General features: G+C 48.6%; 1 protein-coding gene across 1 annotated transcript in view; it reads left to right on the top strand.

The window, feature by feature from the left end:
* Positions 1-16,595, top strand: part of LOC139223318 (disks large homolog 4-like) — a 33,632-nt gene that overhangs the window by 2,558 nt on the left and 14,479 nt on the right. Inside the window, exon 4 of the mRNA XM_070855304.1 lies at positions 2,809-2,934. Within this exon, the coding sequence (XP_070711405.1) occupies positions 2,809-2,934 (126 nt within the window). The remainder of the gene's footprint in view (positions 1-2,808; positions 2,935-16,595) is intronic.

Raw genomic sequence — 16,595 nt, 5'->3', positions numbered from 1 at the left:
CAGCATTACCAGGGCAACAGCTGCATAACACCGTGGCAACAGGAACCCCCCCACCTCTCTCTCTTCTCATCCACCAGCGAGTGACTCAAGGAGGTGTACACCCACCGACCCCCCCATCACACACACACACACCAGTCTTCATCTGGCTCGCTCGCCCCTCTCCCCCTCTCCCTCCCTCCCTCCCTCCCACCCTCTCTCGCTCGCTCGCTTGGTGCTGACAGACGGAGGGCTAGAGGAGGCGGGCGAGCGAGGACAGACAGACAGACGACCGAGGAGAGAGAAAGGAGGGGAGAGAGAGAGAGAGGGGGGAGGGCAACAATGAGAGAGAGAGAGGGAGAGGGAGATCGAGCATGAGTGTGTGAGTGTGTGTGTGTGTGTGTGTGTGTGTGTGTGTGTGTGTGTGTGTGTGTGTGTGTGTGTGTGTGTGGATATGGACTGCCTCTGCATTGTCACCACCAAGGTAAGAGCAGACCGCCCGCATGCATCCGCTAACACACACACACACACACACACACACACATACACACACACACACACACACACACACACACACACACACACACACACACACACACACACGTGTTACTAGGATGCTCATGTCCTCATGAAGCATCAAAGCCGGTTTTCAGGTGAGTGTGTGTGTGTGTGTGTGTGTGTGTGTGTGTGAGTGTTATGGTGGCCAGATGATCCCGTCCGTTAGCTCCGGTTAGCCTCCGCCTGTAGAGCCTCTGGCAGGGCCGGCGGTGGGACCAGTTCCATTCAGCTCTCGTGGGAACATGAAGAAAAGCTTCATGACGCTGGAACGTTTCTTTCTCGGTGTGATGGAGGAAACATGTCTGACCACGAGTGCAACAGGTCTGTGCTGCTAAAATGCAGTGTCACCGTGTCGCCGTCCTCCAGTGAGCCACTGCTCCAGGTGTGGAGGTAACCTGGAGGTAACCAGGAGGTAACCTGGAGGTAAACTGGAGGTTAACTGGAGGTAGCCTGGAGGCTAACTGGAGGTTAACTGGAGGTAACCTGGAGGTTAACTGGAGGCTAACTGAAGGCTGACTGGAGTGAAACGTGTCCGACAGATGAGCCTGACATCAAACCATCCGGTGAAGTCGTCACGCTAACTAGATTAGCATGTGATTGACCAAGTGCTCAACAGCAGTTTGGGATTGGTCCATGTGGGCTGCGTTCCAATTCTTTACTGTATTTACTCTCTGGTCTGGTGTATTTACCGGTGTTTACTCTCTGGTCTGGTGTATTTACTGGTGTTTACTCTCTGGACTGGTGTATTTACTGGTGTTTACTCTCTGGTCTGGTGTATTTACTGGTGTTTACTCTCTGGTCTGGTGTATTTACTGGTGTTTAGGCTCTGATCTGCTGTATTTACTGGTGTTTAGGCTCTGGTCTGGTGTTTTTACTGGTGTTTAGGCTCTGATCTGGTATGTTTACCGGTGTTTAGGCTCTGGTCTGGTGTGTTTACTGTGTTTCGGCTCTGGTCTGGTGTATTTACCGGTGTTTAGGCTCTGGTCTGGTGTATTTACCGGTGTTTCGGCTCTGGTCTGGTGTATTTACCGGTGTTTAGGCTCTGGTCTGGTGTGTTTAGGCTCTGGTCTGGTGTATTTACCGGTGTTTCGGCTCTGGTCTGGTGTATTTACTGGTGTTTACTCTCTGGACTGGTGTATTTACTGGTGTTTACTCTCTGGTCTGGTGTATTTACTGGTGTTTACTCTCTGGTCTGGTGTATTTACTGGTGTTTAGGCTCTGATCTGCTGTATTTACTGGTGTTTAGGCTCTGGTCTGGTGTTTTTACTGGTGTTTAGGCTCTGATCTGGTATGTTTACCGGTGTTTAGGCTCTGGTCTGGTGTGTTTACTGTGTTTCGGCTCTGGTCTGGTGTATTTACCGGTGTTTAGGCTCTGGTCTGGTGTATTTACCGGTGTTTCGGCTCTGGTCTGGTGTGTTTACTGTGTTTAGGCTCTGGTCTGGTGTATTTACCGGTGTTTCGGCTCTGGTCTGGTGTATTTACCGGTGTTTAGGCTCTGGTCTGGTGTGTTTAGGCTCTGGTCTGGTGTATTTACCGGTGTCTAGGCTCTGGTCTGGTGTATTTACTGGTGTCTAGGCTCTGGTCTGGTGTATTTACTGGTGTTTCGGCTCTGGTCTGGTATATTTACTGGTGTTTACTGTCTGGTCTGGTATATTTACTGGTGTTTACTCTCTGGTCTGGTATATTTACTGGTGTTTACTGTCTGGTCTGGTATATTTACTGGTGTTTACTCTCTGGTCTGGTATATTTACTGGTGTTTACTGTCTGGTCTGGTATATTTACTGGTGTTTACTCTCTGGTCTGGTATATTTACTGGTACATGTGAATGGTGACAGTGTGTCACCGTGGATGTGTGAGCCGTGTGAGTAGCGTGTGCTGCTCTGCTGCCACACGTCAGTCAGGAACATGCGTGTAAACAGTAATCATCGTCCAGGCAGAGTTCCAGCTCTGGTTATTTATAGACCAAAGCTGCTTAACTGGGAAACTCATTTGAAGTCAGATTACTGGGGTCAGAGGTCGCCTCTTCCCATCATGCACTGCGCTGTATCTGTATGTATGTCCTGTCCAGTGATGCCAGTTACCAGGCAACGGATGCTCTGCATCACCACCTCTGCATCTCTGCCCCCCAACACCTTGAACACCTTGAACCCCTTTCGTTAATGAGCAGTGTAGAACTGCAGGTCGCCTTCAGGGATGCTAATGTTTACATGTCTTGTCTATGGTGCCAGTGCTAACAGCTAATGCTAACAGCTGGTGTGATCTGTGTCTCTGCAGAAGTACCGTTACCAAGATGATGAGACTCCGCCTGTCGACCCCAGCCCCGGTCACATGACCTACGGACGCAGCACCGAGCTGAGCCACACACACCTGGATGGATACACACACCCGGGCGCACTCACTGTATGCACACACACACACACACACACACACACACACACTGCACTACACCACACCGCCCACGATTCAGCTGTCAGTCAAACAGTGTGTGTGAAGAGGAGGTTCAAGGTTCCTTGAGAAAGTTTCCAGGGTCATTGAGGACAACTAGAGGGGGGTCTGAGGGTGCTAGAGGAGGGTCTGAGGGTGCTAGAGGAGGGTCTCAGGGTGCTACAGGAGGGTCTGAGGGTGCTAGAGGAGGGTCTGAGGGTGCTACAGGAGGGTCTGAGGGTGCTAGAGGAGGGTCTCAGGGTGCTACAGGAGGGTCTGAGGGTGCTAGAGGAGGGTCTGAGGGTGCTACAGGAGGGTCTGAGGGTGCTAGAGGAGGGTCTGAGGGTGCTACAGGAGGGTCTCAGGGTGCTAGAGGAGGGTGTCAGGGTGCTACAGGAGGGTCTCAGGGTGCTACAGGAGGGTCTGAGGGTGCTACAGGAGGGTCTCAGGGTGCTACAGGAGGGTCTCAGGGTGCTACAGGAGGGTCTCAGGGTGCTAGAGGAGGGTCTGAGGGTGCTACAGGAGGGTCTGAGGGTGCTAGAGGAGGGTCTCAGGGTGCTACAGGGTCTCAGGGTGCTACAGGAGGGTCTGAGGGTGCTAGAGGAGGGTCTCATGGTGCTACAGGGTCTCATGGTGCTACAGGAGGGTCTCAGGGTGCTAGACGGGGGTCTCAGGGTGCTACAGGAGCTATGAGGCCTGGAGACTCACAGAGGGAAGGGAGAGCAGGATGAAGGACACCAGATGTTAGACGGAGACGCAGCAACATTAGAAATAACGTCAAGCACATAAGACTGGTATTGATGAGGGGGCGTGGCCGATCACTGCTGGTATGGTTGTTAAACTTCCTGTCAGATTCTACTTCCTGTGAGTTACACTCATGGTTCCTGACTCCTGGAATCCTGCTAGCTTAATGTTAGCTTTGTGGCTAGCAGTCATACTCGGTTGTACAGTCGTTCTCAAACTACTCACTATTGTTGACTGGGAGTCCTGTTAGCATGAAGTTAGCTTTGCAGCTAGCGGTCGTGCCCCCTATTGTTGAAAGAGAATCCTGAGAATATTATTTACTGGGACGATGATGACTGTTCCAGGTGTTAGTCAGACCCTCTGCTGTTGAAAACACATGGAAACATAAATGAAGGGTTCACTGTAACCGGCGATGGGGGCTGTGTGTGTGTGAGAGAGAGAGAGAGTGTGTGTGTGTGTGTGTGTGAGAGAGAGTGTGAGTGTGTGTGAGAGAGAGAGAGTGTGAGTGTGTGTGTGTGGGGGGGGGTACTGGAGTGTTACTGGTGTGTTACTGGAGTGTTACTGGAGTGTTCCTGGTGTGTTACTGGAGTGTTACTGGAGTGTTCCTGGAGTGTTACTGGAGTGTTACTGGTGTGTTACTGGAGTGTTACTGGAGTGTTCCTGGTGTGTTACTGGAGTGTTCCTGGTGTGTTACTGGAGTGTTAATGGTGTGTTACTGGAGTGTTCCTGGAGTGTTCCTGGTGTGTTACTGGAGTGTTACTGGAGTGTTCCTGGAGTGTTACTGGAGTGTTACTGGTGTGTTACTGGAGTGTTACTGGAGTGTTACTGGTGTGTTACTGGAGTGTTACTGGTGTGTTCCTGGTGTGTTCCTGGTGTGTTACTGGAGTGTTACTGGAGTGTTCCTGGTGTGTTACTGGAGTGTTACTGCTATGGTTACTGGTGTGTCACTGGAGTGTTCCTGGTGTGTTACTGGAGTGTTCCTGGTGTGTTACTGGTGTATTACTGGAGTGTTCCTGGTGTGTTACTGGAGTGTTACTGGAGTGTTACTGGAGTGTTACTGGTGTGTTACTGGAGTGTTCCTGGTGTGTTACTGGAGTGTTACTGCTATGGTTACTGGTGTGTCACTGGAGTGTTCCTGGTGTGTTACTGGTGTGTTACTGGAGTGTTCCTGGTGTGTTCCTGGTGTGTTACTGGAGTGTTCCTGGTGTGTTACTGGAGTGTTACTGCTATGGTTACTGCTATGGTTACTGGAGTGTTACTGGAGTGTTCCTGGTGTGTTCCTGGTGTGTTACTGGAGTGTTACTGCTATGGTTACTGGTGTCTTACTGGAGTGTTACTGCTATGGTTACTGGTGTGTCACTGGAGTGTTACTGCTATGGTTACTGGTGTGCTACTGGAGTGTTACTGGTGTGTTACTGGTGTGTTCCTGGAGTGTTCCTGGAGTGTTCCTGGTGTGTTACTGGAGTGTTCCTGGTGTGTTACTGGTGTGTTACTGGAGTGTTCCTGGTGTGTTCCTGGTGTGTTACTGGAGTGTTCCTGGAGTGTTACTGGAGTGTTACTGCTATGGTTACTGCTATGGTTACTGGAGTGTTACTGGTGTCTTACTGGAGTGTTACTGCTATGGTTACTGGTGTGTTACTGGAGTGTTACTGGTGTGTTACTGGAGTGTTCCTGGAGTGTTCCTGGTGTGTTACTGGAGTGTTCCTGGTGTGTTACTGGAGTGTTACTGGTGTGTTACTGGAGTGTTCCTGGTGTGTTACTGGAGTGTTACTGGAGTGTTCCTGGAGTGTTCCTGGTGTATTACTGGAGTGTTCCTGGTGTGTTACTGGAGTGTTACTGCTATGGTTACTGGTGTGTTACTGGAGTGTTACTGGTGTGTTACTGGAGTGTTCCTGGAGTGTTCCTGGTGTGTTACTGGAGTGTTACTGGTGTGTTCCTGGAGTGTTACTGGAGTGTTACTGGTGTCTTACTGGAGTGTTCCTGGTATGTTACTGGAGTGTTCCTGGTGTGTTACTGGTGTGTTACTGGAGTGTTACTGGTGTGTTACTGGAGTGTTACTGGTGTGTTACTGGAGTGTTCCTGGAATGTTACTGGAGTGTTACTGGTGTGTTCCTGGTGTGTTACTGGTGTGTTACTGGAGTGTTACTGGAGTGTTCCTGGTGTGTTACTGGTGTGTTACTGGAGTGTTACTGGAGTGTTCCTGGTGTGTTCCTGGTGTGTTCCTGGTGTGTTCCTGGAGTGTTACTGCTATGGTTACTGGTGTGTTACTGGAGTGTTACTGCTATGGTTACTGGTGTGTTACTGGAGTGTTACTGCTATGGTTACTGCTATGGTTACTGGAGTGGTACTGGTGTCTTACTGGAGTGTTACTGCTATGGTTACTGGTGTGTTACTGGAGTGTTACTGCTATGGTTACTGCTATGGTTACTGGAGTGTTACTGGTGTCTTACTGGAGTGTTATTGCTATGGTTACTGGTGTGTTACTGGAGTGTTACTGGTGTGTTACCGGAGTGTTCCTGGTGTGTTACTGGAGTGTTCCTGGTGTGTTACTGTTGTGTTACTGGAGTGTTACTGGAGTGTTCCTGGTGTGTTACTGGAGTGTTACTGCTATGGTTACTGCTATGGTTACTGGAGTGTTACTGGAGTGTTCCTGGTGTGTTCCTGGTGTGTTACTGGAGTGTTACTGCTATGGTTACTGGTGTCTTACTGGAGTGTTACTGCTATGGTTACTGGTGTGTCACTGGAGTGTTACTGCTATGGTTACTGGTGTGCTACTGGAGTGTTACTGGTGTGTTACTGGTGTGTTCCTGGAGTGTTCCTGGAGTGTTCCTGGTGTGTTACTGGAGTGTTCCTGGTGTGTTACTGGTGTGTTACTGGAGTGTTCCTGGTGTGTTCCTGGTGTGTTACTGGAGTGTTCCTGGAGTGTTACTGGAGTGTTACTGCTATGGTTACTGCTATGGTTACTGGAGTGTTACTGGTGTCTTACTGGAGTGTTACTGCTATGGTTACTGGTGTGTTACTGGAGTGTTACTGGTGTGTTACTGGAGTGTTCCTGGAGTGTTCCTGGTGTGTTACTGGAGTGTTCCTGGTGTGTTACTGGAGTGTTACTGGTGTGTTACTGGAGTGTTCCTGGTGTGTTACTGGAGTGTTACTGGAGTGTTCCTGGAGTGTTCCTGGTGTATTACTGGAGTGTTCCTGGTGTGTTACTGGAGTGTTACTGCTATGGTTACTGGTGTGTTACTGGAGTGTTACTGGTGTGTTCCTGGAGTGTTCCTGGAGTGTTCCTGGTGTGTTACTGGAGTGTTACTGGTGTGTTCCTGGAGTGTTACTGGAGTGTTACTGGTGTCTTACTGGAGTGTTCCTGGTATGTTACTGGAGTGTTCCTGGTGTGTTACTGGTGTGTTACTGGAGTGTTACTGGTGTGTTACTGGAGTGTTACTGGTGTGTTACTGGAGTGTTCCTGGAATGTTACTGGAGTGTTACTGGAGTGTTACTGGTGTGTTCCTGGTGTGTTACTTGAGTGTTACTGGAGTGTTCCTGGAGTGTTACTGGTGTGTTACTGGAGTGTTACTGGAGTGTTACTGGTGTGTTCCTGGTGTGTTACTGGAGTGTTCCTGGAGTATTACTGGAGTGTTACTGGAGTGTTACTGGTGTGTTACTGTAGTGTTCCTGGTGTGTTACTGGAGTGTTACTGGTGTGTTACTGGAGTGTTACTGGTGTGTTACTGGAGTGTTCCTGGTGTGTTACTGGTGTGTTACTGGAGTGTTCCTGGTGTGTTACTGGAGTGTTACTGCTATGGTTACTGGTGTGCTACTGGAGTGTTACAGGTGTGTTACTGGAGTGTTCCTGGTGTGTTACTGGAGTGTTCCTGGTGTGTTACTGGTGTGTTACTGGTGTGTTGCTGGTGTGTTACTGGAGTGTTACTGGAGTGTTCCTGGTGTGTTACTGGAGTGTTACTGGTGTGTTCCTGGAGTGTTACTGGAGTGTTCCTGGTGTGTTACTGGAGTGTTACTGCTATGGTTACTGGTGTCTTACTGGAGTGTTACTGCTATGGTTACTGGTGTGTCACTGGAGTGTTCCTGGTGTGTTACTGGAGTGTTACTGGAGTGTTACTGGAGTGTTCCTGGTGTGTTACTGCTATGGTTACTGGTGTGTTACTGGAGTGTTACTGCTATGGTTACTGGTGTGCTACTGGAGTGTTACAGGTGTGTTACTGGAGTGTTCCTGGTGTGTTACTGGAGTGTTCCTGGTGTGTTACTGGTGTGTTACTGGTGTGTTACTGGAGTGTTACTGGAGTGTTCCTGCTATGGTTACTGGTGTGTCACTGGAGTGTTCCTGGTGTGTTACTGGAGTGTTACTGGAGTGTTACGGGAGTGTTCCTGGTGTGTCACTGGAGTGTTACTGGTGTGTTCCTGGAGTGTTACTGGAGTGTTCCTGGTGTGTTACTGGTGTGTTACTGGAGTGTTCCTGGTGTGTTACTGGAGTGTTACTGCTATGGTTACTGCTATGGTTACTGGAGTGTTACTGGAGTGTTCCTGGTGTGTTCCTGGTGTGTTACTGGAGTGTTACTGCTATGGTTACTGGTGTCTTACTGGAGTGTTACTGCTATGGTTACTGGTGTGTCACTGGAGTGTTACTGCTATGGTTACTGGTGTGCTACTGGAGTGTTACTGGTGTATTACTGGTGTGTTCCTGGAGTGTTCCTGGAGTGTTCCTGGTGTGTTACTGGAGTGTTCCTGGTGTGTTACTGGTGTGTTACTGGAGTGTTCCTGGTGTGTTCCTGGTGTGTTACTGGAGTGTTCCTGGAGTGTTACTGGAGTGTTACTGCTATGGTTACTGCTATGGTTACTGGAGTGTTACTGGTGTCTTACTGGAGTGTTACTGCTATGGTTACTGGTGTGTTACTGGAGTGTTACTGGTGTGTTACTGGAGTGTTCCTGGAGTGTTCCTGGTGTGTTACTGGAGTGTTCCTGGTGTGTTACTGGAGTGTTACTGGTGTGTTACTGGAGTGTTCCTGGTGTGTTACTGGAGTGTTACTGGAGTGTTCCTGGAGTGTTCCTGGTGTATTACTGGAGTGTTCCTGGTGTGTTACTGGAGTGTTACTGCTATGGTTACTGGTGTGTTACTGGAGTGTTACTGGTGTGTTACTGGAGTGTTCCTGGAGTGTTCCTGGTGTGTTACTGGAGTGTTACTGGTGTGTTCCTGGAGTGTTACTGGAGTGTTACTGGTGTCTTACTGGAGTGTTCCTGGTATGTTACTGGAGTGTTCCTGGTGTGTTACTGGTGTGTTACTGGAGTGTTACTGGTGTGTTACTGGAGTGTTACTGGTGTGTTACTGGAGTGTTCCTGGAATGTTACTGGAGTGTTACTGGTGTGTTCCTGGTGTGTTACTGGTGTGTTACTGGAGTGTTACTGGAGTGTTCCTGGTGTGTTACTGGTGTGTTACTGGAGTGTTACTGGAGTGTTCCTGGTGTGTTCCTGGTGTGTTCCTGGTGTGTTCCTGGAGTGTTACTGCTATGGTTACTGGTGTGTTACTGGAGTGTTACTGCTATGGTTACTGGTGTGTTACTGGAGTGTTACTGCTATGGTTACTGCTATGGTTACTGGAGTGGTACTGGTGTCTTACTGGAGTGTTACTGCTATGGTTACTGGTGTGTTACTGGAGTGTTACTGCTATGGTTACTGCTATGGTTACTGGAGTGTTACTGGTGTCTTACTGGAGTGTTACTGCTATGGTTACTGGTGTGTTACTGGAGTGTTACTGGTGTGTTACCGGAGTGTTGCTGGTGTGTTACTGGAGTGTTCCTGGTGTGTTACTGTTGTGTTACTGGAGTGTTACTGGAGTGTTCCTGGTGTGTTACTGGAGTGTTACTGGTGTGTTCCTGGAGTGTTACTGGAGTGTTACTGGAGTGTTCCTGGTGTGTTACTGGAGTGTTACTGGAGTGTTCCTGGTGTGTTACTGGAGTGTTACTGGAATGTTACTGGAGTGTTCCTGGTGTGTTCCTGGTGTGTTACTGGAGTGTTACTGGAGTGTTCCTGGAGTGTTACTGGTGTGTTACTGGAGTGTTACTGGAGTGTTACTGGTGTGTTCCTGGTGTGTTACTGGAGTGTTACTGGAGTATTACTGGAGTGTTCCTGGTGTGTTACTGGAGTGTTACTGGAGTGTTCCTGGTGTGTTACTGGAGTGTTACTGGAGTGTTCCTGGTGTGTTACTGGTGTGTTACTGGAGTGTTACTGGAGTGTTCCTGGTGTGTTACTGGAGTGTTACTGGTGTGTTCCTGGAGTGTTACTGGAGTGTTCCTGGTGTGTTACTGGAGTGTTACTGGTGTGTTCCTGGAGCGTTACTGGAGTGTTACTGGTGTCTTACTGGAGTGTTCCTGGTGTCTTACTGGAGTGTTACTGCTATGGTTACTGGTGTGTCACTGGAGTGTTCCTGGTGTGTTACTGGAGTGTTCCTGGTGTGTTACTGGTGTGTTACTGGAGTGTTACTGGTGTGTTACTGGAGTGTTCCTGGAGTGTTCCTGGTGTGTTACTGGAGTGTTACTGGAATGTTACTGGAGTGTTACTGGTGTGTTCCTGGTGTGTTACTTGAGTGTTACTGGAGTGTTCCTGGAGTGTTACTGGTGTGTTACTGGAGTGTTACTGGAGTGTTACTGGTGTGTTCCTGGTGTGTTACTGGAGTGTTCCTGGAGTATTACTGGAGTGTTACTGGAGTGTTACTGGAGTGTTACTGTAGTGTTCCTGGTGTGTTACTGGAGTGTTACTGGTGTGTTACTGGAGTGTTACTGGTGTGTTACTGGAGTGTTACTGGAGTGTTCCTGGTGTGTTACTGGAGTGTTACTGGAGTGTTCCTGGTGTGTTCCTGGTGTGTTACTGGAGTGTTACTGGAGTGTTCCTGGAGTGTTCCTGGTGTGTTACTGGAGTGTTACTGGAGTGTTCCTGGTGTGTTACTGGAGTGTTACTGGAGTGTTCCTGGTGTGTTACTGGTGTGTTACTGGAGTGTTACTGGAGTGTTCCTGGTGTGTTACTGGAGTGTTACTGGTGTGTTCCTGGAGTGTTACTGGAGTGTTCCTGGTGTGTTACTGGAGTGTTACTGGTGTGTTCCTGGAGCGTTACTGGAGTGTTACTGGTGTCTTACTGGAGTGTTCCTGGTGTCTTACTGGAGTGTTACTGCTATGGTTACTGGTGTGTCACTGGAGTGTTCCTGGTGTGTTACTGGAGTGTTCCTGGTGTGTTACTGGTGTGTTACTGGAGTGTTACTGGTGTGTTACTGGCGTGTTCCTGGAGTGTTCCTGGTGTGTTACTGGAGTGTTACTGGAATGTTACTGGAGTGTTACTGGTGTGTTCCTGGTGTGTTACTTGAGTGTTACTGGAGTGTTCCTGGAGTGTTACTGGTGTGTTACTGGAGTGTTACTGGAGTGTTACTGGTGTGTTCCTGGTGTGTTACTGGAGTGTTCCTGGAGTATTACTGGAGTGTTACTGGAGTGTTACTGGTGTGTTACTGTAGTGTTCCTGGTGTGTTACTGGAGTGTTACTGGTGTGTTACTGGAGTGTTACTGGTGTGTTACTGGAGTGTTCCTGGTGTGTTACTGGTGTGTTACTGGAGTGTTCCTGGTGTGTTACTGGAGTGTTACTGCTATGGTTACTGGTGTGCTACTGGAGTGTTACAGGTGTGTTACTGGAGTGTTCCTGGTGTGTTACTGGAGTGTTCCTGGTGTGTTACTGGTGTGTTACTGGTGTGTTCCTGGTGTGTTACTGGAGTGTTACTGGTGTGTTCCTGGTGTGTTAGTGGAGTGTTCCTGGAGTATTACTGGAGTGTTCCTGGTGTGTTACTGGAGTGTTACTGGAGTGTTCCTGGTGTGTTACTGGAGTGTTACTGGTGTGTTCCTGGAGTGTTACTGGAGTGTTCCTGGTGTGTTACTGGAGTGTTACTGCTATGGTTACTGGTGTCTTACTGGAGTGTTACTGCTATGGTTACTGGTGTGTCACTGGAGTGTTCCTGGTGTGTTACTGGAGTGTTACTGGAGTGTTACTGGAGTGTTCCTGGTGTGTTACTGGTGTGTTACTGGAGTGTTCCTGGTGTGTTACTGCTATGGTTACTGGTGTGTTACTGGAGTGTTACTGCTATGGTTACTGGTGTGCTACTGGAGTGTTACAGGTGTGTTACTGGAGTGTTCCTGGTGTGTTACTGGAGTGTTCCTGGTGTGTTACTGGTGTGTTACTGGAGTGTTACTGGAGTGTTCCTGCTATGGTTACTGGTGTGTTACTGGAGTGTTCCTGGTGTGTTACTGGAGTGTTACTGGAGTGTTACTGGTGTGTTACTGGTGTGTTCCTGGTGTGTTACTGGAGTGTTCCTGGAGTATTACTGGAGTGTTACTGGTGTGTTACTGGAGTGTTCCTGGTGTGTTACTGGAGTGTTACTGGAGTGTTACGGGAGTGTTCCTGGTGTGTCACTGGAGTGTTACTGGTGTGTTCCTGGAGTGTTACTGGAGTGTTCCTGGTGTGTTACTGGAGTGTTACTGCTATGGTTACTGGTGTGCTACTGGAGTGTTACAGGTGTGTTACTGGAGTGTTCCTGGTGTGTTACTGGAGTGTTCCTGGTGTGTTACTGGAGTGTTACTGGAGTGTTACTGGAGTGTTACTGTAGTGTTCCTGCTATGGTTACTGGTGTGTTACTGGAGTGTTCCTGGTGTGTTACTGGAGTGTTACTGGAGTGTTACTGGTGTGTTCCTGGTGTGTTACTGGAGTGTTCCTGGAGTATTACTGGAGTGTTACTGGAGTGTTACTGGTGTGTTACTGGAGTGTTCCTGGTGTGTTACTGGAGTGTTACTGGAGTGTTACGGGAGTGTTCCTGGTGTGTCACTGGAGTGTTACTGGTGTGTTCCTGGAGTGTTACTGGAGTGTTCCTGGTGTGTTACTGGAGTGTTATTGCTATGGTTACTGGTGTCTTACTGGAGTGTTACTGCTATGGTTACTGGTGTGTCACTGGAGTGTTCCTGGTGTGTTACTGGAGTGTTACTGGAGTGTTCCTGGTGTGTTACTGGTGTGTTACTGGAGTGTTCCTGGTGTGTTACTGGAGTGTTACTGCTATGGTTACTGGTGTGTTACTGGAGTGTTACTGCTATGGTTACTGGTGTGTTACTGGAGTGTTCCTGGTGTGTTACTGGAGTGTTACTGGAGTGTTACGGGAGTGTTCCTGGTGTGTCACTGGAGTGTTACTGGTGTGTTCCTGGAGTGTTACTGGAGTGTTCCTGGTGTGTTACTGGAGTGTTACTGGTGTGTTCCTGGAGTGTTACTGGAGTGTTCCTGGTGTGTTACTGGAGTGTTATTGCTATGGTTACTGGTGTCTTACTGGAGTGTTACTGCTATGGTTACTGGTGTGTCACTGGAGTGTTCCTGGTGTGTTACTGGAGTGTTACTGGAGTGTTCCTGGTGTGTTACTGGTGTGTTACTGCTATGGTTACTGGTGTGTTACTGGAGTGTTACTGCTATGGTTACTGGTGTGTTACTGGAGTGTTACTGCTATGGTTACTGGTGTGCTACTGGAGTGTTACTGGTGTGTTACTGGAGTGTTCCTAGAGTGTTCCTGGTGTGTTACTGGAGTGTTCCTGGTGTGTTACTGGTGTGTTACTGGTGTGTTACTGGAGTGTTCCTGGAGTGTTACTGGAGTGTTCCTGCTACGGTTACTGGTGTGTTACTGGAGTGTTACTGCTATGGTTACTGCTATGGTTACTGGAGTGTTACTGGTGTCTTACTGGAGTGTTACTGCTATGGTTACTGGTGTGTTACTGGAGTGTTACTGGTGTGTTACTGGAGTGTTACTGAGCAGCAGGATTATTATTATTAGTTTTATCATTCATGTTTCAGATTTTCTATGAATGCTGCATTTATATTGTTATCACAGAAGTCCAAATACAACCACACACACACACACCCTCAGCGTGGGCTGCCTCTGCCCACTCTGAATATGATGCATCCCTCTGCCTTTTTTTGCTCGGCCGTCGCCATGGCAACCAAGAGGATGGGGGTTGCCATGGCAACAACATTAGCCTGAAATATGTGTGTGTGTGTGTGTGTGTGTGTGTGTGTGTGTGTGTGCAGAAATTATTCTTTTTGTATGAATTCAATGACCCTCCTCCCCCCTGGCCAGCGGCAGAGTGACATCACAGAGGGGAGGGGATTCCTTCAGAGAGAGAGAGGGGAGAGAGAGAGACGGAGAGGGGGAGAGGGGAGAGAGAGACAGAGAGAGAGAGGTAGAGAGAGAGAGAGAGGGAGGTAGAGAGGGAGAGAGAGGGAGGTAGAGAGGGAGGGAGGGATGTGCAGTGCAGCGTCAGAAGGGTCGAGCAGAGCGAGCGGAGGAGGAATGAGGGATGACAGAGAGGGCGTGCGAGTGATAAACAGCCTCTCTCCCTCTCTCTCTCTTTTTGAAGGACTGCTCTCTCCATCGTGTCTCTTCTTCTAACAAAGGACTGCTGTCGTTTATCACCTTCTCTCTCTCTCTGGGCAATCGAGCGATGCGCCGAGCTGTCAGTCATGTCTGAGGCTTCGTTAACGCATCCAGGAAACGACACCTAACGAGCTTCTGCTGAGAGCGTCCTCTCCCTCCCCCTCTTCCTCTCTCTGTTTGGTTGTTAATTATTCATCCGTCACTCCATCAGTCTTTATGTAACAGAGAGAGAGACGGGCAGAGAGAGAGAGAGACAGGTAGGGAAACAGGAAGTGATGTTTGTGTCAGTGTGGTACGCCAAGAAGATGGGACGAAGATTCATCAACAACGTGAGGAAAGCCAAGAGACACAGGCAGCGGATGATGGTAGGAACGGTCCGCCGCTTTCTCAGCATGTGATTGGCTCAGTGGTGAAGGGGGAGGGGCCTGTGGAGCAGCCAATCATGTTGTAGAAAAGACCGGGTCACTATCGGGGCTCACGCTGTGATTGGTTACGTTTCTGTCTCATTTGTTTTTCTGTGAACGTCACGGTTAGTTTGTTGTTTCTGTGTCCATGACAGAGGTCAGAGGTCAGTTAGCTTCCACTTCAGTTATCTACAGGACGTTAGCTTCCACTTCATCTACAGGACGTTAGCTTCCACTTCAGTTATCTACAGGACGTTAGCTTCCACTTCGGTTATCTACAGGACGTTAGCTTCCACTTCGGTTATCTACAGGACGTTAGCTTCCACTTCATCTACAGGACGTTAGCTTCCACTTCAGTTGTCTACAGGACGTTAGCTTCCACTTCATCTACAGGACGTTAGCTTCCACTTTGGTTATCTACAGGACGTTAGCTTCCACTTCAGTTATCTACAGGACGTTAGCTTCCACTTCATCTACAGGACGTTAGCTTCCACTTCAGTTGTCTACAGGACGTTAGCTTCCACTTCATCTACAGGACGTTAGCTTCCACTTCGGTTATCTACAGGACGTTAGCTTCCACTTCAGTTATCTACAGGACGTTAGCTTCCACTTCATCTACAGGACGTTAGCTTCCACTTCATCTACAGGACATTAGCTTCCACTTCAGTTATCTACAGGACGTTAGCTTCCACTTCAGTTATCTACAGGAAGTTAGCTCCCACTTCATCTACAGGACGTTAGCTTCCACTTCGGTTATCTACAGGACGTTAGCTTCCACTTCATCTACAGGACGTTAGCTTCCACTTCAGTTATCTACAGGACGTTAGCTTCCACTTCAGTTATCTACAGGAAGTTAGCTCCCACTTCATCTACAGGACGTTAGCTTCCACTTCGGTTATCTACAGGACGTTAGCTTCCACTTCATCTACAGGACGTTAGCTTCCACTTCAGTCATCTACAGGACGTTAGCTTCCACTTCAGTCATCTACAGGACGTTAGCTTCCACTTCGGTTATCTACAGGATGTTAGCTTCCACTTCAGTCATCTACAGGACGTTAGCTTCCACTTCATCTACAGGACGTTAGCTTCCACTTCAGTTATCTACAGGACGTTAGCTTCCACTTCATCTACAGGACGTTAGCTTCCACTTCATCTACAGGACGTTAGCTTCCACTTCAGTTATCTACAGGATGTTAGCTTCCACTTCATCTACAGGACGTTAGCTTCCACTTCAGTCATCTACAGGACGTTAGCTTCCACTTCAGTTATCTACAGGACGTTAGCTTCCACTTCAGTTATCTACAGGACGTTAGCTTCCACTTCATCTACAGGACGTTAGCTTCCACTTCAGTTATCTACAGGACGTTAGCTCCCACTTCATCTACAGGACGTTAGCTTCCACTTCGGTTATCTACAGGACGTTAGCTTCCACTTCATCTACAGGACGTTAGCTTCCACTTCAGTCATCTACAGGACGTTAGCTTCCACTTCATCTACAGGATGTTAGCTTCCACTTCAGTCATCTACAGGACGTTAGCTTCCACTTCATCTACAGGACGTTAGCTTCCACTTCATCTACAGGACGTTAGCTTCCACTTCAGTTATCTACAGGACGTTAGCTTCCACTTCATCTACAGGACGTTAGCTTCCACTTCAGTTATCTACAGGACGTTAGCTTCCACTTCAGTTATCTACAGGATGTTAGCTTCCACTTCATCTACAGGACGTTAGCTTCCACTTCAGTCATCTACAGGACGTTAGCTTCCACTTCAGTTATCTACAGGACGTTAGCTTCCACTTCAGTTATCTACAGGACGTTTCCTGTCTTCATGTCATACGTGTCCACAGGAGAGTTAAAGTGCGGAGGCTGATGGAAATGTCTGTGGTTCCATTTGGACACATGATGTCCTGATGGTGGCGCCACAGGAGACCTCAGAGGACCAATAGAGTCATTCCAGTTCATCCTGTGGGGAACAGGAACAGATCAGATGTTACAGGCTGGGGTTAGCAGCTAGCTGAGCTGTTAGCGTGTTGTCTGTTAGC

This window comes from Pempheris klunzingeri, chromosome 23 (genome assembly GCF_042242105.1).
Source record: "Pempheris klunzingeri isolate RE-2024b chromosome 23, fPemKlu1.hap1, whole genome shotgun sequence".
Lineage (NCBI taxonomy): Eukaryota > Metazoa > Chordata > Actinopteri > Acropomatiformes > Pempheridae > Pempheris > Pempheris klunzingeri.
This window is presented reverse-complemented; position numbering and strand designations above follow the sequence as displayed.